The 17,787-nt window shown below is 37.4% G+C and overlaps 1 protein-coding gene across 1 annotated transcript in view; it reads right to left on the reverse strand.

Annotated features, from left to right (window-relative positions):
- The window catches only part of LOC122814130 (WD repeat-containing protein on Y chromosome-like), a 1,041,762-nt gene that overhangs the window by 434,169 nt on the left and 589,806 nt on the right, over nt 1–17,787 (reverse strand). The window contains exon 9 of the mRNA XM_044086745.1: nt 6,552–6,731. Coding sequence (XP_043942680.1) covers nt 6,552–6,731 — 180 coding nt within the window. The remainder of the gene's footprint in view (nt 1–6,551; nt 6,732–17,787) is intronic.

The raw sequence follows: 17,787 nt of genomic DNA on the forward strand, positions 1-17,787 counted from the left end.
TGTCATTCACTTCCAAGCTGCATCCTGTCAGTGAACCTATACTGAGTATAGCAAGCCTTAGTTCATGTTTGACAGGTTAATTGGTTTTACATCCAGCTTTCGCTCAGCAATCTTATCCCAGGTAACCCAAGATGGGTATTTGGACACTAGCTGGCCAGTAGATTATTAACCCAAGACTGCTGGGCTTTATGACAGGCATATACTGGCTAATAGGGGCACATTGAGCCCCTCCTATTATTTGCATGGGTTCTTGGTGTAGGTCAGAGTAGGCCGAGTCCTCAACCTACTTATCATCTGCAAATACCCATTTCCATTTTTGGCAAAATAAGTCAACATGATCAGATCACCTGGAGCCAGTTTTTACATCATTGAGTGGCTAGCCATGTTACAACATGCAGCCTGTGAACCATGTTTTCCTATGTAGAGGCCACTGCCCTCCACATTTGATGCCCAAAGTGGTTGAGCTGTATAATTCTTTCCCCATTTGGCACCATCTACACTTTGTGCTGCTGCCCACAACTCCGTTCTTGAGTGTTTTTCAGATGGAAACACTCATCATGTTTTTGGGAGGAGGGGGGAACCCCAAAGATGGAGAACATGCAAACTACAAACAGGCATTGACCAGATGTCAGAAACAAACCTTTTACCTTGTGGATAGGAGGCAAAGTCCTTACCCATTTTGTCAACTGTGTCAGTATTAATTACTTCTACAAGGACAGAAAATTACTTTAGAGAGATATAGTTGAATGAGAATCGGGGAAATTAGTGTAATAAGAAATCAGATTGTTCTAGAGATGAGAAGAGGTGAAATATGTTGGAATTTAGCAGTCAGCCTGGTGAGGTGATCCATTTTTTTCTCGGGTGATATTTTTGATTGTTTTTTTGAAGGAATATCCATTTTTATCTATTTTTGGTGTTGGGGGGTGGAGTTCCATACTGTTTAAATGTTGTTTCAGTATAAGGACTCCCCTGCAGAACTATAGGATTTTGTTATTACAAGCAGAGATTTTTGATCTTAGATGTTTTTCAGGGGGGATGGAGTTTAAGTATGTTTTTATAGTTGGACTATTGTGTGGCTTATTCAAACTTCTTTGCATGGTAGCCACTTGTGATAAAGGAGAAGTTCTAGGCAATTAAGTTCCTTGAGTGCTAGACAGTGGTGTGACCGGTAGTGATGGTTTGCAGCAACTTTGGCAGTTTTGTTATAACATTGTTCTAGCTTTGCCAGCAATGGGACTTGCAGGTTACTGAAAATGGGGGATGCACTCAGGAGAAATGTCACTAAGTAAGCAGATGCTATACATTGCCTGACTTCATTTGTAAGGATTTCCCAGAATGGATCTCTAAATAACACGACTTATCACTCAAATTACAAGCATTGACCATAGTGTGTGAGAGATTTTTCTTCTTTGATATTTTTAATAATTTCAGCAATATGACCAATACATTTTGCCATAGTTGGTTACCAGAAAATATTTATTACAGACTTTTTATTCATTGCAATGCAAAAAGGAAATAAGCCCTCACATAACTTACTATAATACTGGAATTATAAATAAAGTGTCAATGACTATGATTTTGGCAACACGTATGTAGTTATAATTCAATAAAGTAAGTTAAAAAAAACAAGTATCATTTCTCAACTGGCGTCCCTGATTTTGGCTCAATAGTTTCCTCTGTCCTTCCTAATCCCTTCTAAAATTGGTCACTTGGGGAGACAAGGTGATGGATTTCAATTAGTAACTAATGACATGAACAGTAAAAAACAAAGCAGGAGGTAGCAGCCACGGCTATGTAGAATAACAGCTTTATTAGTAAAAGAGGTGAGCGCTTTCGTGGCACCAGCCACTTCATCAGACAATCAAAGAACAGAGATGAATGCCTTAGCCAGGCATGTGAGGGACCATGATGAGACACACAAATTTTTATTTTTAGTAATAGATAAGGTCTATACCGACAATAGAGGTGGAGATGTTAGGAATACAGTAGAAACTAGGGAACTAGAATGGATTATAAGGCTATGAGCTAACACTGGGGTAGGCCTGAATGACAAAATTACTATTAAACCCATTCTTCTAAATAGAGATTTAAAGAAATAGTAGGTAGTACCACCCTTCACCTTTTATACTTTTTTATACTTTTATATTGTATTATTAAGTTGTATGATGTGATATGCTGTTTCTATTGTCAAGCTGTTTTTAATTTTAAGCTTTTAAAATTTTTCACACTAGATATAAAACTTTTTATACTAGGTATATGGTTTTAAGGATTAATTGGGTAGTTGATGGCAATGATGAGCTTGGTATAAATGCTGTGTTTTACTGTTCTTTGATTGTCTGATGAAGTGGCTGGTGCCACGAAAGCGCTCACCTCTTTTACTGTTATTCTACATAGCCGTGGCTGCTACCTTCTGCTTTGTTTTTTTACTGTTCATTTCATTGTTGTTGGAGGTAACTCTTGCCAGCACCGTTTGGTTTTCACTGCGAATAATAAATAATGACAAAATATTTAGTGTAAAACATTACTTCAGAAAATCTTTGTTAATTCACATTGTCTTATTCTGTAAGCCTCAAAAGTTAATAATACTAATATTTAAAACAAAGTGTCCTTGATTGTCCTTTATTTTTTTCCTGGCTATGTCCCTGATTATGTTTGTAATACATAAATATCACTGATCCAAGTATAATTTTTATGCAATGCTCACGTCAAAGAAGCCATGTGCCAAACCCTAGTGGCTCCTATTTTTAATATCTTTTTTCAAGAATTCTGTACAAAGCCAAAAATAACTGGGGGCAAAGGTTCAAAATCAGGGGAAAATTTTACGTATTACAATAATTTACTTAAAACATTATCAAATCTACAGGATTTTCATCAACATACCCTTTCTGACCAATAAGAAATATGAACCTCTAATGATTACCATTATTGGCTGATGCTAACTCTCAGTGATTTATCAGAAAATCAAAAAAAAACATGAAGGACACAACAAAAGTATGAGGCATAATTATGAGGTTTCTACAAATTAAGGACAGCTGAACACTGTGCTGCTAAGTGATGTCTATACCGTATTGTGGTATATATAAGTTATTTACTTTAGAAAAGAGATTTAGTATGTTGTCAGCATTTGTTATTAAGTCATAAGTACAGGCCTGTGTGGGTTAACAGTAGATATGTAAAATAAAACTGTAAGATTAGAATATATAAAAAAATGAGATGCTGACACTATATGTCTGAAAGTGCAAACTGTGAAATGCTGATATGTGCAGTTGTTTCATTTTTTAGAATAATGAGTGGGTGGACAAAATCATTTGCATCTAGATATAACTGGAATCTGGTTGAATCTGTAGCATTATGACAGTTCCACTTAATAAACAATGAATCCCATATTTATATGTAATGTCAGCATGCTGAAGGATTTGGGATTGCAGAGGGATGGTTAATGACTTGATTTGAGAGTCACACTATCTAGCAGAGGGGGGTGTGCTTTGATACTGTGATATTTTTGTATGATATTGGTGTGAGTTAGTGGAGAAAAGTTTGGGAGATACACAATTGAGACCTCCTGTGTGCATGGTGATATAGCTAACCCTTGCACAGCTCATTAATTGTTGGTTAGATCCTGGACACATTATATTGATTACAAGGCCTTGGTCTTGTCTTTGCTTCTATTTACTATATATGTTTTAGCACACAGAATGAAATATATGTGTGTGTGTGTGTGTGTGTGTGTGTGTGTGTGTGTGTGTGTGTGTGTGTGTGTAAAACCTTGTCTAGTTCACTACTCATGCATTTTGTATTATTTGTCAGCAGTTTACACTTTTATGCTATTTATTCCTTATTGTTATCAGCGGGCCATATGGAACTTTTCATTTGTTTAAATGCATTAATTTCATTGCATACTCAGGCAGCCAAACTGGTGCAATATCAATATTAAAAATCATGTTTAAGAGTCCGAGAGAACAAATCATTATCTATATCCTAGCACCACAATCCATTCCACAAATCTGATTGCTTTCTTTAAGATTTTAATCTTTTTTCAGTTTAGTCCTTCTTTATATCATTCTTATCCTTTCCCTGTTGCCATTTTGTTTACTTCCATTCCTACCTCTCTACTCCATAACATTCCCATACCTAATGCCACTTTTTACCTAGGTTAGCAAAGTTTCATGTTTTCTGTTCCCTAATTACTTTCTTTTGGTTCCCATATTTCCATGTCTAATTTTGATTTCCCCAAATGTCCATGCTGCTTTTATCATTTTTCCAGTTCCTAGTCACATAACTGTCTACTTATCACAGCAAGATTGTCAGAATTTGCTTTTCCCCCATTCTTCTAATACCTTAGTCTGCAATTCTGAATAAATAGAATTTATTACCCTTCTTTTCTCAGGTATTCCTTACTAATCTTCCATGACAGGTACCTGACCTTTTTTACCCCATCACAATTCCAGAACATGTAAATAAGGCCATAAAAATAAAAGCAAGTCTTTATGTGGACCATAAGATGCCTTGCTATATGCATGTTTAAGTATACACACTTAAAATTTCAGTCCACCCTTACCATCATTTAATAGCGCTCACTTCCCAAATTGAGCATGGCCAGACATAATAACCCCTGGTGCAAATATGTGTCTACCCATCCAATCTTCAAGACTCACCTTTAAGGTAGCCAAAGTCGTACTTTGTTTGATCTATAATGGCAACTTATTCCGTAATCTGGGAATATTTTTTGTTAGGACCTAATCCTTCCTGTGAGTCTTTTTTTACTTGTTGATGTAGATTTAGGTTCCAAATGTGGGTATTAAGAAGTTTAATAGGCTGGGTCTTTCATGGCTCAAAATACAAGCTACACGTCACCTTGGAGGACTTGGAGGGCTACTGAGTGTAAGGAGATGTGTGTTAATTTGTCAGCATAATTGAATATTTAAGGCTTTTAATTTTCTCGGTTGGAATTCTTTTGGGCTTTATCAGATGAGCAACCTGCTTAGATTTGTACATATCAAAGGGGCACACTATTCGATGAAGGGTGTGATAAGGGAAGAGTACAGTGTCAGGACAACTTCTTTGGATCTTAAAGATATTAACTTGGGAATTATCTGGGCTAGACAAAAAGATTTCCTGACTGAGACTGAAATATGATAATCAGAGACAGAGTTGTCCACCTTATCATTTAAACTCCAGTGACTCTTATTTTTTCCTGCATCTCCACACATTCTCTTATATAAAACCATCTTGGCGTTATCCTTATCTAGTGGTCACACATCTTTGTTAGCCTTATGCATTCCTCTAGTAGGCAACACCAGGAACTGATGGAGTTTTCTTATGCAACCCTCTAGTAGGCAACAGCAGGAACTGATGGATTTTTCTTATGCAACCCTCTAGTAGGCAGGAACTGATGGAGTTTTCTTATGCAACCCTTTAGTAGGCAACACCAGGAACTGATGGATTTTTCTTATGCAACCCTCTAGTTGGCAACACCAGGAACTGATGGATTTTTCTTATAAATGATGTATAAGAATTATGTATTCATACTATATTTAAAGGGTGACACCAAATGACAGAAGCTCTGCTACATTTTACTAACATGAATAGGTATGAACAACATAATCTTTACGTTTCCCTAGTATGTGGTAAAATATGTTCAACTGAAAGTGTTATATGCATCACTTTAACAGTACAGGACAGACTTTAAGATTTATTAATGTGCATTAAGATGTGTCTTATTTTAGAACAATATACTTTGCTTGCTGTGCCATTGACGACGATGAGATTGTCAATAACTTGAGTCAAGTGAACTAGTTAGCAGACTGATATTTATATGTCAAATATTACAGCAGATTAAATGGGAAAATAGGCAGGTTAGAGCTCTAAATCAGTGACTAAGTGGGAAAATCCAAAATAATATATTTCATGGATGTGTCTACACACACACACACACATATATATATATATATATATATATATATATATATATATATATATACATTTTATTTGGTCTGTTTATTCACATATCTTTTATGCTCCATATATCGCACTTTTTACTACTATGGTTTTAGTAATATAATTGTATTATTAGATATATATTTTTACATTTTATATACATTGTATATATATTTATCTAATCATTATTGCTTCAATATGATCAACCTACTCTTTTATACATAAATATTTATGTACACATATGTTTTTTGGAATTGTTTAGTTGAATAAGTATGTTTACAGCTTTAATTAACTAATGTTCTACTACGTTGTTCTTAGCAAAGTCTTATTCTGATTGGTGCATGTGATTTTGGGGCCTTGTTTAAATGTTGTGTGTTTTATGGTGTTTTGTATTAGTCTGAAGAAGCGGATAGGATTCCGTGAAAGCGCTCACTTTTGTTTTGTGTATACTTATTAAATTCAATTCAGCTTTGCAGCCTTGTGTGACCAACGTTTTTTCTTTTTTATGGGTTACTTTCATTTTCGCTGGTCACTTTATTCGGTGGCTTAGGATATACATTTCTGTTTTAATCACATATTTGTTACAGTTGTAGAAAAAATAGAAAAATACTGACCTTGTTGATTTTCCATGTATAAGCTTTTTTCTTTCTTTCGATATCTGCAATAATTACCGAACTGCCACTTGAGGCAATGATAAGATCTCCCTCTGGAACATACATTATTCTACATATTGCTTCCTGAAGAACTTCAGAAATTATTTCATAACTCAGTAGTTTAAAATGTTCTTTCATGTCCTGAAATATATAACATTAAGTTAAAGGTAATTGTAACATTAAGTTAAATGTGACTGCATTTATTAAAAGAATTCAATGTCTGAAGATAACATTATTTAGGATTTCAAACAACAGGCTTCTAGTAATTAACATGGAGTCCCTTTAATGTTCTAAAAATACAAATATATACTTTTTACCTCAAGAAATATTCCACTTTTTCTACAGTACTAAAAATATGCAAGTTTATACAGTTTCTGCACATGAATCTGCATATGATTTTTCTGTTGTTGCTTACTGGAAGTATTTTAGAAATACGTAAATATTCTGAATTCCTTCAGCATTAAAGAATTTAAACAATTTAATAGCCAATGGCATTATAGCTGTTTAATCTAGCAAAAACAAACAAAAGCTATATAAACATATAAAGCTTCTGCCAAAAGATATTTCTCATTGAAACTTTCTGCTACATTTATATGTTCTTGCAGTACTAGAAGCAAAGAACAGTGCATCTTACAGATATGCTACATGTTGAATCTCCTAAGGCCTTCTATGCACTTATTTCCTCTGACTGCTTATGACTCTAGTTTCACAATCATTTATGTCCCATAAAGGGTACTCACTTTATGTAATGCTTGCTGATGTGCAGTTTTAGTATTATGTTTCTGCATCATGTAAGCACCTGACTCCAGTAGCTGGACTTTAATAATTCTGTCAACCAGATACTGTTTGTATAGTCTCTTGGTCTACTTGAGTTTTCTCTGGGAATGCCAGTTTATCCAATATCCCAAGGCCATGCTGCTTCTGTTGGTTGCTTGGTACACTATCAAAAGTGTCCTTCTCTTTGTATTGCAGAGCTTCTCCCTTAATAGACAGTCTGTAAACCTTTGGGTAAGTAAAAGTCCACAGAAAAAAATATAATAATATCTAAATAAACATCTAAATATCTGTACAACAGTGTAAGTCACTGTCTCTTTTGTAAGCTGTCTGTTTTGCACAATTAACAAACTATACAGCTGTTAACAACTGTCTTTATATTTCCTTTGCATGACTATACCACAAATGATTCTGCAGCTATACCTAATGGGTTATCAGTTATTTCATGAAATATATTCATAAACATGGGAGCGGATATCATTTTATTCTTGTTGCAGGGTCTTTCAAATTACTGCTGACAAAATGACCATTAGACTGGTATTCATAGCTCGGTACTTTGCAAATGTGTCACTGTTATTTGTTAGTAGTGTCTCTAGATTTATATGCAAATAAGCTCAGTGTAGGTTATTTGCATAGAATAAACAACAGTGAAGCTATTTTTAAAAACATGCCCATTTAAGGAAAAAGTGTGAAGGACGTAAAAGTTAGTGTTAGGAACTTCCAAATTAATACATAAAATGTTGAAGCTTAGTATATGTTCCAGTTATCACCACTGAGCATGGGTAAGCTCAGTAATGGCTGAAAGGTATAAAGCAAGCAGCAGACTTGACAGCATATATCATCAAAATAAAAAAAATTAAAGGAGTGTATAATATTTTATATGGGGGTATCCTTATGTGGGCACCCTGATAGTTTTATTAAAGAATGGAAGGAAGGAGATAGGAAGGATTGAAAATGGGGAGACAAACAAAGAGGGGAACACAGAAGGAACACATCAAGAGGATTTGTGCTGGAGGAGGTGGGAGAGGACAGATTATGTTTTTGACAGGAGATAGACCTCCATATTTTTTCATTTTTTTTTTTTTTTTGAGAGGGTAGTGTTTGCAGAAAATAGGTAAGTGGGTAATGGACAAAGGATAAGGGAAGAAGAGCTGAGGAAGAGATGGTGCAGGAGTCCTGAGTTCACAGAGCCTCAGACATTTCCACTGCTAGATGGTGGTGCAGTGGCGGACCCTGATGGTGAAGGAATAGGGCCCTGTGTTGGTGTGCTGGCTGGCACCAACTAGAACAGCATGACTGCAACACCCAGAAGTGAATCTTCAACAGGCTGAATCTGTCTGCTCCATACCTGCTCCAATACATTCTCCAGCAGGTTCTGAAGCCCCATTTTAGTGGGGCTTACCAGGCAGCCATGTGCCAGATTGCCTGCAGGATCGGTGCCACCACCTGGACCCTGCAAGGATGTCCCCAAAGAGACAGAGCCTGGACACCTCTAAACTTGGGAGGTATGTGCCTGAGCCACTACTAGGGGATTCGAAGCTGTAAAAAAAAGTAAAATAAGTGGGAAAGAAACAAAATAATAAAGGGTAAAAAAATGCATATATGAAATAATAAAAACAAAGGAAAAAAGGGGGACAAAAGAGAATATACAGAATAAATCTGCACATCATATTACATACCATTTCATTTCTTAAAACAATTTTACATTATAATTACATTTTTAGTGAAGTAAAATTCTGTACAGGAAGTGGTTATGCATACAATGGGAGTACTCATTTGGGAAGTATTTGTGTATTTGGGAAGAATGATATGAGCGATGCTTATTCACACTTCTGAGGAATTCATACGGCAAGTGCTTGTGAGTACTTGAAAGGAGGGTGTGTTCCTATCAAATTCTGTACAAGAAAGAAAAAAATTAGATAGACTACAGCAGTTATACACTGACATATTTCTCATTCTTGTTTACACTAATGTAATGATTTTACTTAATATTACTTCATTTGATTAACTGGTGTAAACCTTTTTATACGCAATAAAAATAATTTAAGACAGAATAATGCAGTTCTGTGCTGATACATATATATATATGGGTCCCCTACACATGGTCGACATTTCAGAATGTCGAAGACCATATGGCCGAGACCATATGATCGACATTCAAAATGTCGACCATGTAATAAGAAAAAAACATAACAACAACTTACCTTCACACTGCTAGCAGGGGGGCTACGTCCCCCTGCACCCCCGTGGGAGCTCCACCCCCCCACACTCCTTGTAACTTAAATATACCAACTCCGAGATCACATTACAGTGCGGAAGATGGAAATTTTTCCATTCCGCACTGTACGGAGATGCCGGTTCCACATGGTCAACATTTCGAATGTCGATCATATGGTCTTGGCCATATGGTCTTCAACATTCTGAAATGTAGATCATGGGTAGGGGACCCATATACATATATATATATATATATATATATATATATATATATATATATATATATATATATATATATATATATATATATATATATATATATATATATATATATATATATATATAGCAATAAAGTTACTTAAACGGTATTATACTGGAATTCACTCATACTTGCCAGTTGGTTCATCCAGCCTGGCTTCTCTTCTTTCTTGCTGACTCTTGTTGTGCCTTAATTTCTTCATCAGCTGCAGACAGAAGACATGAGAATTCTTGTTTACCTGTATTTCAAATTGTTTTATGGTCCCAGTTCTAAAAGACTTGAGAGCAGGCTGAGAGTATGTGTTGTGGAATCTGGCCTCTGTAGTAAGCCTATTTATAAATAGGCCTTACACCAAAGTAAGTCACTTACACTGAGATCATTTCTTTCAGAATCAGGGCATCCTTACACTGAAAGCAACTGTTTTGGAATCTGGCCCATATACCAAGCAATGCTTTCACTGCAGTTGTTCTTTTTGTTTTGTTTTCGGTTTACATAACCATTTATATGCAAATGTGGGGCAGTCTGCCGCTCAGTCATATTAGTCTGGGCACGTATTCATGATCTTGCAAGACCGATACATGCCCATACACCACTGTATACTTTGTGTATTACTAAGATTCATTTGTTTAAAACATGTAAAAATGGCTCTGAATTTACAAGGAAAAGTTGAACATCGCAATATTAATTTGCTAATATTGAAGGCAGACACAAATGTTTTAGGATAATGCAGACTTATTAAAGTAAGGAAATATTTTAAGGTATATTACAATTTAATAAGAAACACTTAAAAATAAGTGAAATTAATTACTTAAAGTTAAGAAATGTTGCTTTTATATTTATCATGTGCATATTATGATCACACTGAATGATATTTGTAATTAGTGTCATTTAGAAGTTGGATTTCAGTACAGAAGCAGTGCAAATGAAAATGACCATTACTTTGGTGTTATTTACTGACTGTGCATACATAGTGGAAATGCAGTAATTTAATTGTGAAAATCTCGGAGTGGTAAAGATATGAAGATGTGTATGTGTTTACTGAGAGATTTCTGAGTGAAAGTGATGAATATAAAATGGCAGCATTAGGAATGCATGACAATGGGACAGGGTGGGGGAAAGGTGCCTTTTGTCATAAAACTGCTTTAATGACATGAATGCACTGCTCACAATATATCGCAATTTTACTTGGCTAGATTGAGATGTCTGCATATAATTATATGGTTTGTGGTGGCTAACATTTTTTGTATGAGGGGGTACGCACACTTGGTTAGAGTTATGCAGTGTAAAAGTTGATTACATCAGAAAGCTTCACTCTGTGATTGTGGCCCTTTTGTTTTTAACATGCAGTAATGATGGACAATAAGGGATAAAGGTTGAGAAAGGATAACTTCAGTGTTGAGGAAAATTGCATTCTCATGGCAGCTCTTTGGACATATGGGAAACTTCTGTTTGGTAAAGGGGGGCTCAAACAAGCTGAGATGACCAAAGCCTGCAATCAAGTATTTCTCAACATCAGTGTAGTGGGTGGCAGAAACCATGCATCAGCACACTGTATGAAGACACCAAATGATATGGTGGAAAGTGATAGAAGCAAAGCCATGCAAAATGCAGTTTCCCATAACACTAGTGTGTGTGTGGGGAGGCTCTGACAATTCTTCAGTTAACACCATTTGAGGAATGCCTTCTATCCATTTGAAGGGGTGAGAGTAACACAGAAGATGGTGGCGCAGGAATAATCAGAGGTGGTGTGGACATTGATGGCCATTACCAATGTCTGTAGCAGCAACACTCATCTGCTCTTGAAGACTGTCTTAAAACCAGTAACATAGGTTCATAGGTAGGTACTAGGCTATCTGCCCGAAGGCATTTATAAGCCTAGCCAGAATGTGTTGGCTTACGCCGCCCTCAGTGGCAGCTGGTGACTTCAAATCAAAGGGGGGCTGCAGGAGACAGTTGAATGGATGAGGTCAGTGGGAAGGGGTGTGGCCAATAGAAAGGGGAGGAGCTATGCTCAAAACCACAAAAACTATAACTTTAATTAAATGCACTGCCCTGGGTGCCAAACTGTCATTATGAGAGTCCAATCAAGACAAAATGAAGTGTAGAAGAAAAAAAATATTTCAATGCATTGGCTGCATGACAGTTTACTTAATATCTAGATAGAAACAAAAAGGTTGTGATGCATGAAAAAATAAATTACTTTTTAAATACATTACTGGAATGCCAGTCAAAATCAGGTATGAAAAAACAAGCACCACTCAACTCAAACCACTTCTCCTTGTACTGCAGTTCTAATTTTAATTTATATTCAGCTTTATTAAAGTACCAAGTAACAACCTGAAAGTAGCAATCTCTGTGATACCACCACTTGTAAAAAGTTTCTTATCCAAAAAAGACCTGCTGCCTGATAACAACTATCTACTTGTTTCATGGGGAAAACATGATCAAAGTAAAAAATGAAAAGCAAGCAGGAAACAAGCTCAAGATACATTGCTTGAAGGATTATTCCACAGGATATGGACTACACATGATAGATTGGCATTCTGTGTAGTTTACAGGTAAAGCCTGCAAAGATGACTGCGAGTCTCCAGCAAATGTAATGAGCTTCTTAAAATAATGTAATCCTGTCCTTTATTACAAATACTGTCATATGTATTTCAATACCCAAAGCTTATATGTTATCTAGTTATGGAAGTATTCTCTGCATGGCAACAACAGAAGGGCTTTCAATGTTGGCAATTCTTTAACAGTATGCTTATTAAAGCTTACTCGCATCTTACAATCTCAGACAAGCTTACCTGATGGTCATTAAAGCATTGCTACATAAACACAGAGCAACAAGCACTTTCTGAATAATAATAAGCATAAATCAACAGTATAAAGATATGACAGAAACCAGAACATTCTGCAAAATCAAGGACAGATGAAAAGCCATTGTACTACTTGTGTCTACCTTGGATGGGGGGATAGTCCGCACATTTACATTGCATAACTGCTCCTTACCTTGCTTGGACACATCCAGAGTCACTACATGGGGGAGTGGGGTGCAACAAGTATGTCACAATTTGAAATGTCTCTGGCTGACTGTGATGGCCCTGATCAGAAATCTGGACAAAGCAATACATAGAAGTGGGACAAAGGCCCAAAAATAAGGACACTTTTTAAATATTGCTCTTATAAACTTAGAAAGATAATAGAATAGTAGGTCTTGCATTAGTATGAATGTTCTGAAGGGTATGAAATCTGAAACTCAAATATCTGCCATTATTTTCTAACTTCAGTCTTTAATGATTTGCCACTAATTTGCCAAAAAACAAAATTTTATGAAAAATGGACCAAAATGTGATGCAAAAATATAAAATAAGCCACACAATACAGCTGGGAACCTGTCAAAGATGGAACACTTTTTTAATATTAGTACTGCTAACTTGAGCAGCTGACAAAACAAAAGAATCTACATGCATTTCTGAAATAAAAGTAATATATAACTCTGATTATTACAGTTATTTATTAATTGTAAACCCTCCATGTTTTCTTCCAAAATTGCCATTTTGCGGAGGGATTATTAGGGGAAGAGCAACATTTTGAGCCAAAATCAGGGACAGTTGAGAGGTTTGGATATGCCTAATTCTATAAAGCAATGTTGAGCCTGACTTTCGCCATTGCATTTTTTATAACATGTTAAAAGTACCATTTTAGCATAAGGAATGATCTACAAGATTTATTTGACTCAGAGAGTCTAATTATATTAGATATGTATCTAAACATAAAGATGTTGCTAAACAGACAATTTAAGTAATGTGCATGGTTACTAAAAAGAAAGGCCCTGTAACCAAAGTAGAAATGCAGATTCTTTCAGGCAATGCACTCTACCCAGAAGTTTTAGTACCTAACTTAACCTACAATGTGATAATTGGCCAAACTACTGTGGAAATTTGTTTGGGAAGGCCATGCAACATTTTTTTTGCCCAGCAAACAGACTCAGTAAATAAAATAGTGTGGAATTAGAAACCTCAGAAGGATTCAATATTTCTGTCTGAGTGAGTGAGTCAGATAAACCTAACACAGAGTCTAAAATACTGAGGAAAGCTCAGAACAGAAATTAGCAGTTTAGAAGGGTTTAAGACAACAAAAGAAGGCAGTATAGAAACTGAAAGAAAGGAGCCCATAGTTAGAGTCAGCATGAGAGAAATAGTTATTGAAAATAAGACAGAGACAAAGTAATCTGATACTGAAGAAGGAGAGACAAGGAAATTGTAACATAGCTATAAGCTTCTTCCTGCTATGCCAAAGCAGTCATCTAGACATAAACAGAAACAACACTCTATAAACAGAAAAAGTAACAGAACTGTTGAAGTGGATATAAGCTACCAATATCAATGGCACAAAAATCACTACCATGAATTACTCCTTTTTAAGGAAGGAATTTGACATAGGGTAAAGTTTTTTCTGTCTTAAGGAAACAGACAGCATGTTCCTCTTCACACTTAGGCACTGATAAAAGCAATACAGACCTGGATGACCTACAGATAATGTATACAAAATTTAAAAAGGTCCAACTAGGAGACAATACAAGTAAAGCTAGAGCTTATACAACCAGAATAGAAGGGACACATTGGACAGAGCCCTGCTTCATACTCATACATTGAACTATAGTATGACATTCTCTGAATAGTGACTAAAGAAAAATAATAGACAGCGAGTGATATATTTGGCAAAAAGCCATTTAGAAACACTAGCAATGAAGAAGGCAGATAGCTGCATTTCTGTCGATCATCTTGGGGTGGATAAGACAAAGACCAGGATTTTGCACAGATTTTACTGCCTGATAATAAAAGGGAAATAGAAAAGTCTTGTGCACCTTGAACAGAATGCCAAAAGACAGGGCCTAGCCCAAGGTTTAAGAACTCTGATGCCCATGCCTAATGTAAAAATCACATTTGAGCAAATTGCAATGGATATTATAGGTCTACTTGTGAAGTTTTTTAAGGCTCACCAGTTTATACTAGTTAAAACAAATTCCTGAAGTAATGTCCTTTTAAGCACACAGTCAGGGAGTAGAAAGTAACACAAATGCATATAATTGTATGCTAAAAGTGCACAGTAGTAATACAATTAACTAATTAAGCTTGATGATACATATATTAAATTTAAATATAGAGCTGTGCATATAATCTAGTTACAAAAGGAGCTCTGACTGCCAGTGCCACCCAGACCTCTCATAAGGAAAATCATGAGTTGAGTACTAACAGAGGCATGTTGACTTCAAGTTCAATCAGTTTACACACTCTTACCTCAAAAAATGACTGATGATGAGTGATTAAGGAAATTGAGACTGACTGTCCGTTTCCAACCATCACAAACAACAAATTAAGCAAATGCTTTTTTTTAAGTTGCTACTAGGACTTAGGAATCCACTCCAGAAATCTTTTTCCTCCAGGTAGCAAGCACCCAAACTAAGAAAGCTGTTTGCAATCCTAATGAGTATGCATGACTCAGAATACACCCGTGTACAATACGGTAGTAGCACTGGCAAAAAGTAACTGCCCTGTCCTGCACTGCCTGCTAATATTGATCGTTTCTCACTCTCTTTTTCAGAAAGAAAGCAAGAACCAATCAGTAGTCATCCTGCCATTCACGTCACGTATGTGACTGTGGATTTGGCAGTCTGCCCCCCCCCCCTTTTCACTTTACTGTACGGTTACTGCACAGACTCCTGGGCATCACGCACTGATGCAGAACTCTTCCTAATCCAGACTGCCTTTACAGTAGTCTGAGACAGTCCAGCTTGGCAGCTTTAGAGAAAAAAAAAAAAAAAACCCGGAACTCGCCAAGCAACGAGCATGCACAGTTTGAGTTCTGGGACTTTGAGAGTCAGTCGGACTCGTTTTTACAGCAAGCCAGCCAGTTTTTTTTTTTTTAAATGGTTTATTGTGAATTTGTGCAAGTTGTGTTTTCTTCACACAGCTGGGTTGGGGCTGCAGTCCTGCAGTCCAATGCCATGAGCCGCCCCTGGCTGCCCCCCTTAGATTAGTTCCCTGTGCCTCCGTCCAGCAGAGCCATTGAAGTGATCCCCGGGGTATACTTTCTGTTTCCCATCCACTCGTCAAGGTTTCTCTTGAAGAAGGTTAGTGAGGAGCTCTGCCTAATGTAGAATGGAATCTTGTTCCAGAGCATGGGAAGTCCCTAGAACAGTAATCTATCCCTCCATTATGTCCTAATTATTGTTGTGGTGAGGTTTAGATCCCTAGACCATGTGGCTCGAGGGGATACGGTTTTCTTTAGGTGGAGCATGTCTATCAACTCTGGGTTGGACATGACCTTGTATGTCTGGCAGAGATCACCTCTGAGTAGGCGGTATGCAACCAAGTACAGCTGGAGTTTCTTCCATCAAACTGCATAGGGCATCTGTTTGAGGCCAGTGATCCTCTTGGTGAGGTACTTCTGTGGTCTTTCCAGCTGTTACAGGTGTCTTGTAAGGTACATCCCAAATGGGGCGTTATACTATATGATGGGTCTGATGAGTGATGCATAGAGGGGCACAATGTCCTCTTTCGATCTGGATGCAAACCCTTTTGTGATTAGGTGGGCTCCATAGAAGGATTTTCTAACCACTTTGGCAATGTGATTGTCAAAGGAGAGGTTACTATCTACTTGGGTCCCCAGATTCCTTATTATGTCTTCCGTATTTAGGGGGCTACTAACTATGTGGTAGTTTGTGGGTACTATGTTTTTTCCAAAGGGGATGCCAATGTACTTTTTGGCATTTAGCTTGAGGCCATGGTTTTGACACCAGGTATCTGCCTAAGTGAGACCCTTTTGGAGGATGTCGGTGTCAGCCAGAGAGTCAATGACAGCCCCTAGTTTGCAGTTGTCTGTGAACTTGGTCAGCCATAGTCCTCCTGTGCTAGCCTGTACCTCTGAGAAGTATATGCCGAACAGGAGGGGTCCTAGGACTGAGCCCTGGGGATCGCAACTTGCAACCAGTTTAGAGTCAGACCTAGCTCCAGCAACTCTTACCATGTGGGTTCTGTCCGTGAGCCAGTTGGCAACCCATCTTGTGATGTAGGGGTTTATGTTCAGGCTGGTGAGCTTGTCTATAATATCTGAATGGGGAATGGTGTCAAAGGCCTTTGTGAGGTCTAGGTAAACTGTGTGGACCACCTTTCCCTCATCTATAGCCTTGGTAACTGTCTCAAAAAAGTCCACCAGGTTTAGGAGGCATGATCTGCCCTTAACAAAGCCAAACTGGATAGGGTCCAGTGTTTGGAGGTTCCCAATGGCTCTGTTAATGAGATCCACGATGATGCACTCCATAGCCTTGCAGACCAAGCTAGTCAGGCTTATAGGGCAATAGTTCCTGGGGTCTGTTGTGGCTCCCCCTTTGTGGAGCGAAATAACCACTGCTGTGCGCCACTCTATGGGCACGTACCCTGTGGAGAGGCTGAGTTTGAACAGTGTGTTTAGATGAGGGGTTAGTTCATCTTTGAGCTTGTGTAGGATGCAGCCTGGGACACCATCCAGTCCCACTGATGCTGTGTTTTTGGCTTTGGAGAGGACTGTTTTAACCTGAGTGTCTGTGATTTCAGGGGCACTACATTCTTCTGGTGTGGTTATGGGCCCTTTTGGGGGTAAAGTTAGCATTGAACCTGTTTGCCAGTATGTTGGCAATATCGGTTGGTTCAGTGTATTTTGTGCCATTCTGCACTAACTCCGAGCAGATCTGAGAATTGCCAGTTAGATTCTTGACATAGCTAAAAATACCTTGTGGTTATCTTTGGGTCTTTGGCAATTTTTCTTTCAAAGCTAGTCTTGGATGATTTTATGAGGGATCGTAGTTTCCTGCTGATGCTGATCAGGGATGTCTTCCCTTCTTGGGATTTTACTCTTTTCTGTACTAGTTTCCTCCTTCTATTGCATAGCTTGTTTATGGCAGGGGCCCATCAG

This window comes from Protopterus annectens, chromosome 10.part0, assembly GCF_019279795.1.
Source record: "Protopterus annectens isolate FY-2018-M chromosome 10.part0, PAN1.0, whole genome shotgun sequence".
NCBI lineage: Eukaryota > Metazoa > Chordata > Ceratodontiformes > Protopteridae > Protopterus > Protopterus annectens.